The 14,958-nt window shown below is 37.0% G+C and overlaps 1 protein-coding gene across 8 annotated transcripts in view; it reads left to right on the plus strand.

Annotated features, from left to right (window-relative positions):
- MLLT10 (MLLT10 histone lysine methyltransferase DOT1L cofactor) overlaps window positions 1-14,958 on the plus strand; it is a 139,514-nt gene that overhangs the window by 21,263 nt on the left and 103,293 nt on the right. For 7 of the 8 annotated variants that reach the window (XM_087776542.1, XM_087776568.1, XM_087776505.1 and 4 more), the window contains one exon: window positions 1,686-1,740. The exons of the other annotated variant lie outside the window; for it this stretch is intronic. In XM_087776542.1, the coding sequence (XP_087632668.1) occupies window positions 1,686-1,740 (55 nt within the window). The remainder of the gene's footprint in view (window positions 1-1,685; window positions 1,741-14,958) is intronic. 8 annotated transcript variants of the gene reach the window in all.

Raw genomic sequence — 14,958 nt, forward strand, 5'->3', positions numbered from 1 at the left:
TAATATATACCAGGCTTCTTGCTTTGAGAATCTGATTCAGTGTATGGGGAATTCACTGAAATGAACCTACTGCTACTGAGTGTCTCTCAGCACCTAGTATTTAATGTTTGGAAAGCTGGAGTGTCAAGATACAGCTCACATACACACTGCATGTGTAGGATTTTAAAATGAACTGATCAGCTCATTTCAGTTGCAAGGAAGTCCTTATAATCTTGACTTTTAAAAAAATGGTGCAATGCTCCCAGTCTGCAGGCAGCTTACAGAATGGTTCAGAAATTTTAAACCATTTTTATCTTTAAATTTCACCATAGGCTTAATACTGCATTTCAAGAAATTGCTGATCATTTTAGTGGGTGAATGTGAGGGAGGGGAGTGAAGCAAAAGGCAAAAAGCGGCAACTCTAAAGATTCTTCTTCCTGTGTGCAGCTGTCTATACCAAGGTACCAAGCAAAAATAATTTAAGAATTTTTCTATTCTACCCTTTGTGAGAGCCTTTTTGCTGCTAATACCAATTTTCTTACAGGTTAAGAGGAATAGATAGTTCTCACGGTATACTTCAGCCATATGAATTTCAGAAATGGAATTTCTCATTCCTCAAATAAGTTTGGACAATCTGTTTCTGAGTCACTTCTAGCATCATAGACTCCTTTATCTGCTGACTTGCCAGTGAGCTGGTAACGGAGAATAGTACTGTTCAGGGAACACAGAGAAGATCTGTATTGATGCCAGATGTTCCTCTCCATTTGAAGGATGTGGTGTTAAGTTTGCATCTGATGACCAGACTGTTCTTCAGTTTCTTAAAAAGCTTTTTAGATTGATATGCTTTGAGTTGTCCCTAATTTGGGAATTCATAAATGTGCTAATAAGGTGATTCCTAGGTATAGGCTCTCCTATAATGGTGTTCCTTTGCATGTCATTTGGAGCAGTTGACGTGGAATGTGTGTCAAACCTGTTCCATTTCTGTCATCTCTGAACTGATTTGGAATTGGTTCACACTGCTCTAGAACACTTAGAGATAAACTTGATATTAGGAACTTGATAGAGGCAGCGACAGCAGAAAGATTGTACTGTTGTGATCCTGGTGTATGTCAGAGTAATACGATGTCAAACTGCACGTTTCCAGACATGCAGTCTTGGCGAATTTCAAGGATGAGTCAACTTCTGACCTCCTTTTTCTGAGACAGAAAGCGAGATTATTTTTGTCTCTCAGGGTAAGTGAGAGTCAGCAGAGACTGTGAAGTCAGCTATAGTATGTGCACCTGTGCTAATATATCTGTGGCACGTCTTTGTGATTGACCACTTTGGCGAATACAGAGATCCCAGGAGAAAGAAATACGGTAGGGAGTCTTTGGACTATGCCCAAGTTTCTTATCAAGTGAGTCTACCCTACCCCATGCTATAGTTTTCGGAGGCTTGTCTCCAGAATTCCAGGGTATGGAATCCAGGAATAAAAACTTGGAGGTAGAACTGCGAATAGCTTAAATATAGTTTCAAGATCTGAAGGAGAAAGCTTTGTTTGTGGCAAACTAATATTCAAGTAAAGGTTAAGGAAAAACACACCCATTCACTTTGAAAGAATGGTTGCTTCCTTAATGACAGCTAACAGTTTTGATGTGTGTGGTTTCTTTTTCAATGCTCCTATGATCATTCCATTTTTTTATTTTATTTTTGCTTTTTTTCCCTAGAGATGTGAATTATGCCCTCATAAGGATGGTGCTTTAAAGAGAACAGATAATGGGGGTAAGTTTTATTCTTATTTTTTGTGAACTCTCTTATTTTGTGTGAGGGAAATAAGACTGGAAAAAAATTATAGGGATCCTGAACACAAATGAAAACACTGGCTGGTTTGGAAAGAGAGAACTATTTTACAGTAACCTTTATTTGTCCAATTTAGGTTGAATTTAGTTTGAGAACATCAATCATTATTCTTAGTTTTATTTTTAGAAAGAGTTACAATGAAGAAGAAGCTGCATCTTAACGTAAGATTTTAATGGGGAAAAAGGATAAATTTTATGTGTGTTTAGTTGGAGTTTGAGCATTTATAGAAAGCTGTTGAAAGTGCACCATTCATGGAGGAAAGTGGAATTTTTGTGTCTGTAGCCCAGACTGAATGCACCAGTGCATTTTCAAAGAACAGCTCTTTCATGCCTGGTTTACTAATGTGTTCTGTAACAAAGAAGTTACAGCTGAAAAGTTGCAGTAGTGATTACCTGTCCCTTACATCTTTCTAATTTCATCGTTCAGGTTATCATCAGTTCTGCTCCTGCTGAGTAGAACTGCTAGAGAAAGTCTCCACTGAATATCCTGTCTTGGTTATGTTTATACTAATAGCTGGGTGATAGGAATGAAAAACTTCAATTAACTTTTCAGTCACTTCTGGAATTCCTTCTTCTCTCTTTACTAGATACTTCTAAATTCCTGTCCATCATCTATCTGTAAATAGCCTGGTTATTTTGATACTGAGCCCTTTCTTTTGTGAGAGGAGAAATTATGATCAGGATTCTGGGTTTCATTTGGACATGGCGTAAATTGTATTCCGGAGGTTTTATGCTGCACATGTAATATTCTAACTAATTTATATCTTAGCTTAGTGTCGATGCTGTTGATGCAGCTTTGCTACTTCTGTTGCAGTTGAGTTGCAGGAACACAGAGCCTACTTGTGTTTGGGCTGATCTATGCTTTCCCCTGTCTACACTTTGACTGCAATGTAGAGTATACGCTTTAGCGTTCACCATTCTGGTGTCTGCTTATCTCAAACACGTTAGTGAACTTAGTGTCATTTGTGAGAGTTGGGAGATTGTCTTAAGTCTCTGTTGTCTGTGTGTCAGTGAAACTACCATCTTAAGTGCCAGCCCAGTATTTTAGCTTTAGAACTATTCTTCCTCTTAGACAGGTTGATACATGGCAGTGTTGAATTAATTTCTTCAGGTAAGGCAGCTGGACACTTGATTTTTTTAGGAAATAAGTAGTAAGAAAGCCTCAGACCTCTTGAAATACACAGTAAATTTTGTGAAGTGTGAAGTATCTGAAGTGTTTTCTGTTTTTATACTTAAAGTAGTGTTTGGGAATGCCTTGCTATTCTGTATGGTAATTTTGAAATTTTTCTTTGCATAAAGTCTTGAGAACATGTTTTGACAGTGTGCATCAAAGATCTGAGCATCCTATTAGTTATCTCTCATATAGCTGTATTAATTGTAATTATGAATTCTTGTCTGAAAGTGAGTTACTGTATGAGATTGAAATTATTTGAGTTTAAATAGCAAAGATGTTACACTGTACGAACAGTATCGTCCCTGTTACAATTTTCATGACCAACTGCTTTCATCAGTGAAAGCCTCATAGTGAAAACTGAATAGCAGATAAGTCTTAAGAATTTGTACTTCACCTTCTGGAAACATCCATCCCTTAGTAATAGATCTTGTCTATGGTCTTGAATACAGCAAATTCTACCTTATGGACCAAATGTCCTTTAAATAACAGCTTTACAGAAGGATGTGAACCTTGGAAAAAATGGACTCCGACTGGTGTTGCATCTCAGAAATCTACATTCTTAACCTGAAGCTTTCCTTTCAAAGAGTTGCCTAACAAGGGATTGTGCCAGAAGAGTTTCGGACTTAAGGAAATATTGTTGAAGGTCATGTAATGGGGCTTGCCAGTTTAAAATTACATTTACAGTAGATTAATACTTGGATTTTTTTAAATGCTCTTACACTATTTGTTGCTGAGGGAAGTGATAAAAAGATGCAGGTATTTCTGAAGCAACTTTGAAACAAACATTTCTGATAAAACCTTGTAAGGATCCAGCTTTAGAAATTTGTAATTATGGAGTCTTTTGGTAAGTATAGAAATAATTAAAGGGTTTCAGCTTCTCAGAACAAGTGAAGAAATTACTTATGTCAGTGTTACAAAGTTATGCTTCTTTCTGCCTTCTAGCAACAAGTAACTTTATTTTGTGGCCAGAAAACCAATGCAGTTTTTCTTTTGGATATGCGGATAGCTTAGCTCATACATGGTCTGCTGCTCTTGTAGATTTTTTGGTTTTTTTGTGGTAACAGTCTTCTGGATAGTTGTTTTTTAATAATGTGAAGAAGTGTGTTTTGTTTGGGTGTTGAAGATGCTGTATTTTCTTTTATGTCAGGAATCTTAATGTTTTTTGATCTATTGAGCTTTTACTGTAGGATTCCACGATTTTCTTAACCTGCAGTAAGAAGCTGTTACTGCAGGGAGGGTCCTGGCTATGCATTATTTCCTCCTTCTTTGTGATGGTACTAGCATTTAGAACTTCCTCCCCCTGCCAGGTTAATTTTCAGCTAAATGAAATCAGTTCCCTGACCCAGCTGACCATGCTAATGCTGGTGTAGGGGAATGACCAGGACTGTTCTTTCAGCAGCAGCCTGTACCTTAGCTGTTTTAAGTCAGTTGCACAACTGTACCTGAAAGCAGCCTAATCTTATAGCTCTTATGTAGTGGTGTTATCTTGTCTTTAAGAACTCTCGCGCACTATAAGATACATACGGCAAAGTAGTCTGGGAATCAAACTTGTTTTTAAGTATTACTGGCTGACTGGAAAATAGCAATGGTGGTGTATGGTGTGGTTGTGTTGGTGTGCTGTGGGGTTTTTTTGTCCCGCCCTGCCCCCCAAGTGGCGTGAGGTTCCTTGGTGTGCGTTCTTCCTCCTTCCCCCCCTCCTTTTACTGGCCTGTTACTGCTTGTCTGGCTTTCTGGAGATCAGCACTTCTTTAGATTTGCTTTTATGTTTTATATTTCTGGTTGGGAGACATCTACTGTACCTTAGCCGTGCCTATCAGTACAGTTGCTGAGGGTTTATGTAATGGTATTTTTGTGTTGAATGGAACAAGAGTCCATCACTCCATTAATATGTCCACTTCTGTATAAAGGTTTAGTGTCTATAATGTTGTCTGGCAAGGCATTTTGCAGTGATCTGTGCAATGTGTCAAGATGTATGCTGGTTTGTTTTGAACCTGTTACCTCACGGTTTTATTCGATGCCACTTGGCACTTGCTAAGTGATAGGAAGAGACAAAGAGCAGTTATTTTATGTTCACCTTTTCAATACCCCTTCTGGCTTTATAGACCCTCTGTCATTTTCTTTTTTTGTCTCCTTTTCAGGATGCCCAGACTGATTGGGCATTCCTTGTACAGAAAACTGACCATCCCCTTTCCCCTTCTCTATATGTCTTCCAAATGATACATAATCCTTACCAGAGCTGAATGTGACATTTTAGAGAAGCAGACCTACTGTACCTGATGCCATGGAATCTCTAGACTGCAAAATGATTACAGTATGGTTTACTGTTCCCTAACACAGACTATCAATGTAATTATGGGTCACCATTTTTTTGGTACAAATTTTTCTCATTGATTATTAAATATTTGCATTAGTGTAAACATTCATAATACCTTGAGACTAGGACAGATCCTGAAAATGAAACAAAAGTATTAATTTTAGCAAGGCTTTTGCCTGAAGAATGTTCTTAAAATTGAGTGCACTGTTTTCTGCATCTGCTCTGAAAACAGAAGACATGGGTAATCTACATTTTTGAGGCATTAAATATTTTTATAGCCATAGTTAACTCTTGGCTGTTTGGGTTATTGGATGTAGAGTGGGATAGGGGAAGTTCAGTACCCTAGGTAACAGTGACTGTACTAGCCAAGTGGTTTCTAGACGGTGTTGTGGAAACATTCCGCTTAGTGTTGGAAACTCAATGGTTCTGCACCAAGTTGCTAGTGTGTCTGGATCTGGAAGGCCTAAAGAGTTCACGTGAGGCACCAAGTGAAAATGGCATTTTTTGTTGCTCATAACCTTTTTTGGTACACTGGAGAGTACACAGATGCCTGCCTGTTCTTGGCTGGGTGGTGGTGGCTGCTGTCACTGTAATCAGAACCTTGCACAGATCTTGGAAAAGATCTTGCGCAGATCATGGAAACAATGCAGTTGCATTTAGCAGAGTGTAGCCTGGACTAATATCCATGATGCGGGTTATCTGTCAGCAGGTTATCCATGCTAAGGATTATTAAGAGTTGACTGTATTTAGCTGCACATCTGATTGAATTAATTTGTTAAGGGCAGTGGGACATTGCATGGTTATGAACGGGGTGATTGTCAGAAATCTTAGGAATAAGTTTTGAATAAGTTTTAATATTTTGGCTGGCTAACATCTGTGACTGTCTTACAGCTATGGTTAAGTTTTGTTAACAAAAAATAGTCTTCCATATATGTGGGCTTTGTGGAATTTGTTTTTCCATAAGCATTAGGACTTCTTCAGTGTTCAGAGACTGCAGTTCTATTTATTTATTTATTTCAGTTTGTTTATTTATTTATTTATTTATTTATTTATTTATAATTGATACTAGAAGTAGAAAAGTAGGATTGAGTTGAAAAACTAACTTTTCTCTTTCAGTATGTTTATTGACAAAATTTCTTGCTAAGTTTGATATTCATGTTCATTTAGGGGCACCACTGGTTTTAAACACATGACTGAATAGAAGAGATTTTAAAATGAGGAAAACTGGTACATATATGAGTTGCTTATTGCTTTGCTGTCTTATGTGTAAGAAGGCCATTGAAAGAGATATTAACTTTTCTTTACCTTTGTACTCTGTATGTGGATTAGTAGTTGGACAAAATATAAACACATTTTTTTGAAAAACAGAAAAGCAACAAGTGAGCATTTGTTTGAAGATACTTGAGAACTGTAATGTTTCCTTAACGGCTGCAGTAATTTCCTTTGGGTTTTGACACTCAGTGAGGAGGAAATAAAATCATGACCATTTGAACTGATTATAGTTTTTTTGAATCCCAGTTCTTTTATCTTCTCATAATACTGAGTATGCAGTCTGTTTTTTTTAAGCAAATTGTTCAGTTGTATCTAATATTGTGCTTCTCCTGTTTAAATAGTTTTCTTACAGTGATCTTTATCCACAATTTTCTGTAAGCCTAAAAGGCTTGATTTTGCTGTACAAGTTGTTACTTTGAAATCTGATTCCACTGGATGATGATCAGGAATGCTGTGTAACAGCATTCTTTGTGTGACTTTTCACCAAGACTTCTTTCATGCAGCTGCTTGGGAAAAGGCCAGCTAACAATGCGGTGGTTTTATGTCATCGTCCAGGCTGTCTTCCCATCCCCTGGGTTAGCCTTGGGATCTCCCAAGTCTATAAAAACATCATATGCTAGGTTTTCCTATTGCTGTTGTTATTATTAGAGTCAGCAGCTCTCACTGTCAGGTTTACTGTTCTGATGAGTTTTCTTGGTATTAATGTCTAAGAATGAGGATGGTATAATGTCATACGTACACATTCAGGAGTATGCATTTTGCAAGAAGTGCTTACCTACAAATGTGCTGGTCCTTTTGTGCAGATTTGCAGGAGTTTGTATGTGTATTTTTTTTTACTGGGAAAGACAGTATAAATTGATAAGCAATTTAAAATCTTTTACTAATATAATATACATATTATTATATAATCTATATTGTATATTTATTATTTATATTGCTAGTAATCATAATGTATAACTAGGAAAAAAATTAGAGCTTTAGATAAATATTTGTGACATTTCTTCCTTTTGTTGTACAAAAGGATTTCTTGAGGGAGGGCGAAGAGACTCATTAATGCCATAGCATGCCAGATAAAATTATTAAAGCTATTAGCTTACTCAGTGGACCAGTGGAATGTAATCTGTAGCTGTTTCAAAACCAAACTATTTGTTGTGGTGCTGAATAATGACCCAAAGTGAATTTTTCTTATGTACCAATCCTTTAGTTCAGGAACAAACTTTGATAAATGGAGAGTTTGGTGAAATTCTATAGTAGGACTCTGTAGAGTGAAGCCTTTTCATAGACAAACAGTATTTTCTTTTTTTTTTTTTTAACAGAAATTGTCCCTTAATTCTGTGTACTAATGATAAGGTTGACTACCAGCCAGAGTGGTGAGATGTCTAGTGGCTAGTGTGAGCGCCTTTGAAAAGCGTGGATCAAACAATATAGTGAATAATACTATATTAACTGTAGCAAACTCTAAAACTGTATTTACTAGGGTAAGGAAAAGACAGTAACTTAAGCTGACAGATTTCTTTTCTGAAGTTTTACTGCTTTTCTGGAAAGGAAGATCAGGGTGAAAACAAAAGTGTGTGGAATGCCTTAACTAAAGGTCTAAAATAGTACTTAATCTTGCCCTCTGGCAAATAGTAACAATAAAGGTCTTAAGTACATCTTTGCTGGATTCACCTTTCAGAGTGGGATAGAGCTGAGTCTTGGGGTCAGTCAGCAGATGTGATAGTTGTGGAAAGTGAGGGTGCATTTTCATGCAATCTAGGGCAGCTGTTGACCTTTGCTGAAAGGAGTGGACTGTGGTTTTCCCACGACTGGCTGTTTCTTCACTGGTGGTTTTGTGTATGGTAATCACATGGCCTCAGTATGGATTGCATCAACTTATTTACTGATCTTACTGGAAGGTAAACTTTTGTTTTCCCCCGAGTTTAGTAATCAGGTGAATAAAATTTTATCTGCCCTGCTACATAGCAAGCTTATACTACAGGAATATACAGTTGAAAGTGAAGAGTAAGGTGGGATCTTACCTCTTAGTGACAGCCGACAGTTGAAATGGATTAAGGTGTATCCTTAAATTGCAACCTGGAGCAACCCTAGTAAGAAACTAACATTTCAACAAAGAAAGGTTTTTCCATGCTAGAAGAATACATTCACTTGGCTTAGGAGTGAGCTGTGGTTACAAAGAAAGTAAAATTTCCTTAGTGAGATATAATGGACTCTTTTAGGAACTTACACAGAACGCATAACCAAATTTTACTCTGGAATTGGTGCACAGTTAGGAGATGGTGATGACATCCCAGAGCTCTCTTGTAGGACCACACTGGCACTATGGCTCCATCTCAGTGTGACTTTATGATTCTGGCCTCTACAGTCTGTTACTGCTTTGCAGCATGGCTTCAACATTGATTGCGGGATGTAGCGCTAGTGTAGTGCCTACTCTGTGTCTGTTCACATGGTATAGTGAACTTCCCTAAATTCGGATGGTGGGATGGATTATTGGAACAGGCTGCCTAGGGAAGTGGTTGAGTCCCCATCCCTGGAGGTATTTAAAGGAGGTGTAGATGTGGTGCTTAGGGACATGATTTAGTGAACCTGGCAGTGCTAGGTTAACGGTTGGACTTGATGATCTTAAAGGTCTTTTCCAACCTAAGCCATTCTATGATTCTGTAAGTCTGTTGCTGTTATTATGAAGTAAAAGATTATAAAAGCAAGGCTTCAAAATTTGCACTGGAAGATGATTTAAAAGTACTATGAATTTTTTTATGGTGAAAGTGCTTGTGAATCAAGTTTTGAACACTTCAACAGTAGTTGTAAAGGCAAAAATTTAGTTAGATGGATAATGTACTGTATATTATTTATCTTCCTGGGTTTTCTTTGTTAATTTTAGATTACTTTGTTAGAGTTTGCTTCTAGCTATAGAGTTCTTTTTTGGCAACAGTCTTTTGTTTGCTGATGGTGAAATTGTTAGGAGTTACCTGTTCTCCATCACGTTGGGATAACAGATCAACTATTTATTTTCAGTTGGGGTTCTGGGGTCTGAGATTTGTTACCTTGAATGAATAAGGTATATTCAAATTATACCTGCTACGTATGTACTGATAGGTTTTCACTGAGTTAAAAATTAGTTAGGCACCTGAAATAAAAATGTCAGCAAAAGATTGGTAAAATTTGGATAGATTCTGTGCTGGTAATTAAATATTTTTCATGCCAGAACAAGACATAAAAATCAGCAAAACTCAGTAGTGTGTCTTTCTGAGGGATAAATCAAAATAAAAAAGGACTCAAGTGAGAAGCTGGAAATTTCATAAGATGTATGTGAACTTTGAAGGCTTTTCAACATGAATTTCCAATTTCTGATATTGGAGAAAACTGTTTTCATTATTATTGTTATCAAAGTAGATCTTGGAGTTGGTTTATATGTGGGTTTGATATTGTTTTAATGCTGGTTGAAGTTGTTTCCTAAGATCTCTTCAAAGGAAAGTGTCTTAGCTATACTTGTGTGATGTTACCTTAGAAAGCACAGTAGATTTTTTTGTTGTTGTTGTTTTGAAAGGTAAGCAGGATTTCCCAAAGTTATTGTACTTGAAAGCACAGTTGAAGTAAATATTTTTAATTTTAATTTGGCTGTCACCAATAAGTTGTTTCTAATAAGTAATAACCAAAAACTGATGACATTTTACAATTTCTGGATGGAGGCATTTATTTTTTGTGGAATATTGGATTGTTTAAAACAAAAGAGGCAGTGAATCTGCTAGCCCATGGTAGCTGCTGTGAATATTTTTTTCAGCAGTTTCAGAGAAAGCAGTTCTGATAAGAATGCACAGAAACAAGCAAACTCAATGGCTGATTTGAACCCTCATAATACATTTCCTGATTTCTTGTTTTTAAGTTAAAGCTTAAGTTTATTTTAAAATAAGCAAGCCAGATACTATCATCTAGTAAAAATATGATTATTGAATGTCCTGGTTTCGGCTGGGATAGAGTTAATTTTCTTCCTAGTAGCTGGTATAGTGCTGTGGTTTGGATTTAGGATGAGAATAAGGTTGATAACACACTGATGTTTTAGTTGTGGCTAAGTAGTGTTTATAGTAAGTCAAGGACTTTTCAGCTTTCCATGCTCTGCCAGGTGCACAAGAAGCTGGGAAGGAGCACAGCCAGGACAGCTGACCCAGACTGGCCAAAGGGCTATGCCGTACCGTATGGCATCATGCTCAGTATATAAACTGGGGGTGTTGGCTGGGGGGCAGTGACCGCTGCTCGGGGACGGGCTGGGCGGCAGTCAGCGGGTGGTGAGAAATTGCGTTGTGCATCACTTGTTTTGTATATTCTTTTATCATTATTATTATTTTCTCTTCCTCTGCTGTCCTATTAAACTGTCTTTATCTAAACCCACGGGTTTTACTTTTTTTTTCTGATTCTCTCGCCCATCCCACCGGGGAGGGAGGAAGGGCAGGCGAGCCACTGTGTGGTGCTTAGTTGCTGACTGGGGTTAAACCACAACACTGAGAAAGCACATACATAAAGTGACGACCTCCTCAAAGATTAACAAATAGTAAGTCAAATAAGAAAAAAAAAAAAAAAAGAAAATTCTGATGATAGGGAAAATTTTAAGAACATTTTGCAAGATGACAGAACCTGTATTTACAAAAAAATTTGTCCCCGTGTCCCTGCCCCCCCCAGTTACAGTTGTTCTGAAAGTGAGATGAAAGCAAAAGTAAATTGAGTATAAGCAATTCAGTGGCAACAGTAAGAGTTTGTTAGTAATTACTGTAAATTTTATAAGTAAAATTAAAATAAGTAAGTAATAAATCTGTGGCCAGTTGTTTGGATGCAAACAATGCACAACCAAAGTGAATGGAAGCTTATCATTGATTTAAATAGTAAAGGATGTGGTCTATACAGATGGTTTTAAAAAACTCATTTGGAACAAGAGTGGTCTGAAAAACGGCATGAGTTCCTGGCTAAGTTTGGAGAACAATTAAGAAAAGTCAGAGTATCCTGTTATTTCTGTGCGGTGTTTTGGGTGAAGAGGAATGGTGATAAATTAATTTCAGTTCCAAGAGAAACTAGTGAGAATGTTTTAAGTGTTATTGAATGTGTAGAACAGTGCTACTGGAGTTGGTTTTTTAAACTCTAAAACATGGGTATACAACAGAATTTTTCACACTTAAGCATTGGGAAAACTCAAAAGGACTGGATTTAATGGTGTTTTTTTTTTTTTGGGGAGGGAGGGAAGAAAAAGATGTATAGTTGCTGATGAAGTTGTAGTTGCCCAAGAATAATGTAGCAAGTGATTTGAATAGGAAGTTTACAGCACAATCTTTATGTCCTAGGTGGAGTTCATTGAAAAATATATATTTTAATGTAGTCTTAAATATCATAAGTCCTTATAAATGCTTGCTTCTCTTATCAGCTCTATGTACAGTTTGCATGTGTGTCTCTAGGATGTTTCATTATCTCTGCAGACAAAGTAGGCAGTTGTCATCCAGTAAGAAACAGTAGATGAAAGCACTCAACTCTCAACGTGGCAGTAGGTACTTTATTCCGTTGGGATTCTGAGCTCGGTGCTCTGCCTCAGAGTAGTTGTCTAAAAGAGAAGGAAGTGGCAGCGGAGGATGGGGGAGGCATTTTCTCACTGTGTTATGTATTCAAGAGCCCTCTCAGTTGCAGAAAACATTAAAAGTAAAGTCTGCTTGTGTGCTAGTAGCTCGTTATTCTATCAGTGAGACAGAGGAGAGCTATCACACTTACTTTTGCTGTAGGTGTCCTTGCTTCCATGCTTACTCTTTGTAGGAAAAGCGACTAGTCTTTTGATGCTTGGGAAAAAGATGATGGTTGTTTGCTTCCTTTCCTGTTTTCCTCCTCTACTATCTGGTCCTTATATGGCAAAACTGAATCTTCTTGACCTCCCTTAAGTTGGCAAGTTTTGTGAAGGAGTCTACAGACCTTCTTGAGTTCTCCAAAGAGGGAGATTCCACAGCACCTTTAGGCAACCCGTCCTTAATCATATTTGTTATGGAAAACTGTCTTCCTTATTCTTTCTTCATGGAGAGCTGCTGAAGCTCTCTGTCTTTCGGTTCTTCCAGGTGAGCTGGGTGTTGCTCTCTGACAATTTTATATTTCGTCACCAGGGAAACTTTGGACAAAAGAACGTTTAAGCAGTTGTGTATGGGGTGTCTGAGTCCTTGTGGGAGCTGGTGCTGGAGGAGGGCCTCTTTTATGATGTAGGCATTTGAGGCTGGTAACATAAGGGTGCTGCAACCTCTGCTATGGTTAAATTTTTATTGGACAGGTTGTGATTTTTCAGCAAGGTGAGATTATCTGGGATCTAAAGATACCAGATGGAAACCAATGGAGAAGGTCCCTTGTCCTCAGTTCCCTGGACACTTACTGACCCCTTGGTCAAAAAGTGTATTAGTGCTGTAGTACTTCATTTGTTTCATTATGTAGATACTGTTTTTGTTATAATGAAAGATGAAGGCATGCTATTGCCCACAACTATCCTGGATGTGCGCTCTGTATTTTGGAAATCAGAATATATTAAGCTTGTAGGTTTCGGACTATATTGTTTAATTTTTTTTTGATAGTGATGGAGTAGTATGCAGTCAAAGTTACTTCTAAAACTGGTTTCTTGTAGTGAAAATTCTTTATTTATCTAAATTTCAGTTGGCTTAGTAAGCGGTTTTTTTTTTGTTTTTTTCCCCTTAATGTCTCTGGTATATTTTGTATATTTACATAATAATTTTTCATTATAAGTAAGTGTAACTGGAGTACAGGCTTAATTATGTCTGAAGTAAAAGCTTTTGCCATCTGTTTATGAGTAACTAACTGAAGAAGGTTTTTTTCAAAATTTCAGTGTCACTTTTCTACTGGTTTAATGGCTTTATTAGATGAATGGTGTTTCTATTTGAGTTAGTTTTTTGGGAGGAGATTTAAAGATAAATATTCACCATTAACACCATGTTAACATTTATTTATCTGTCATTAGTAAGATGACTCTGGCTTAGGGCAGTTTGCAAGTCTTAGAAAAGTCCTTATAAACACTTATTCCCTGAAGATATTTCAAGTAGAGCAGAGAACAAAAGAAGATTGTGATTTTTATAGTTTTTTTTTTTTCAGTCTGTCTGTTAATGATAATTTTAAAATGGTCTGTTGGAACCGTTTTTAAAAGCAACTTAATTTGGCAGCTTATATTTTCTTTTCCCTACTCTTTTATTAGTCTCACGCTTTTTCTGTTTGGAATAATTCTACGAACTATTTGTGAATAAAATGATGAAGCAGCACAGATACTGTATTTAGATGCAGATGAAGTACCAGAATGATACATATTACGTTGACTGTGAATGTTGACTCTGAGTTGCGTGTGCGCTTTTCATTTTCTATACAAATTATAACTACCAGTTTAGCAAATGGTGAGGGGGAACACCAATTGGTTGGAAGCAACTAGGAAAGATTTGTCCTCTAAGAAAAGAATAAAAAGCATGTATGCTATTGCAGATACTAAATACCATTCCAGAGTCTTAATGATGCTACTGTAAGTACATCATTACGTTTAGCTCAGTTTAAGAGTGAAGAAATTAAGAACCTTTAGATTCAGCAGCGTAGTTAAAAGGAGAAAATCCAAGATGAAAACAAAACTCAAAAAGGTCTGCAGTGAGGCAGTATGGTATGGTTTGTGTGGTTTGTTTTTTTTTCTTTATAGGATGCATTTGCACAATGATAATTTACTTTGTTTACCTAATCTAATAATCTGCTAGATTATCTGATTTTGTAAGTCATTTGATCTCCTTAATATTTGCATGCAAGTAAACCTGGGTAGGAGGAAAGCACAATTATTTTTAAGGTGTACTGAAGGTCTTATAAAAAAACACTTGAGTTTTCCTCTTGGGGAAGAACAGAATTCCTGCTAAATGATTAGCCACACCAAATTCACTTTCAGATGAGGTAGCTCTGTACTATGTGATATTACTCTTGTAATTCTATTATTAGTGTCAGTATATTAATATGTTGGGTAAGCTATATAGCAGCTTCTGCTAAATTTAGTTATGGCAAATGTCCTCCACTGAAACAAACTGACAACTCTCAAGATCTTAGTATTGAAAAAAGGCCTAAAATAGTAGGTTTCTTTCTGAATTGTTGTTTCCCCTTGCCCTCGTCCAACCATATGTCAGGCAATTAGGATTGTTTACTTCTTGAAATGTTAAAACGCAATATGGTAAGTAGCTAAGCATTTATTGATGACCCCAAGTTAATGAGTTAGAACAGGACTGGATATAGGAGTTGATATTCCTATGAAAAAATTAATTGGCCACACCTTTAAGGAAGGAAAAGAGCTCTGACGGAGGGGGTGTGCGGGTGTGTGTGTTGGGATTTCTTTCTGTAGAAAAAAT

The sequence above is a fragment of the Nipponia nippon genome, unplaced genomic scaffold (assembly GCF_047370975.1).
Source record: "Nipponia nippon isolate SJK-2023a ecotype South Korea unplaced genomic scaffold, ASM4737097v1 scaffold_1, whole genome shotgun sequence".
NCBI classification, from domain to species: Eukaryota; Metazoa; Chordata; class Aves; order Pelecaniformes; family Threskiornithidae; genus Nipponia; species Nipponia nippon.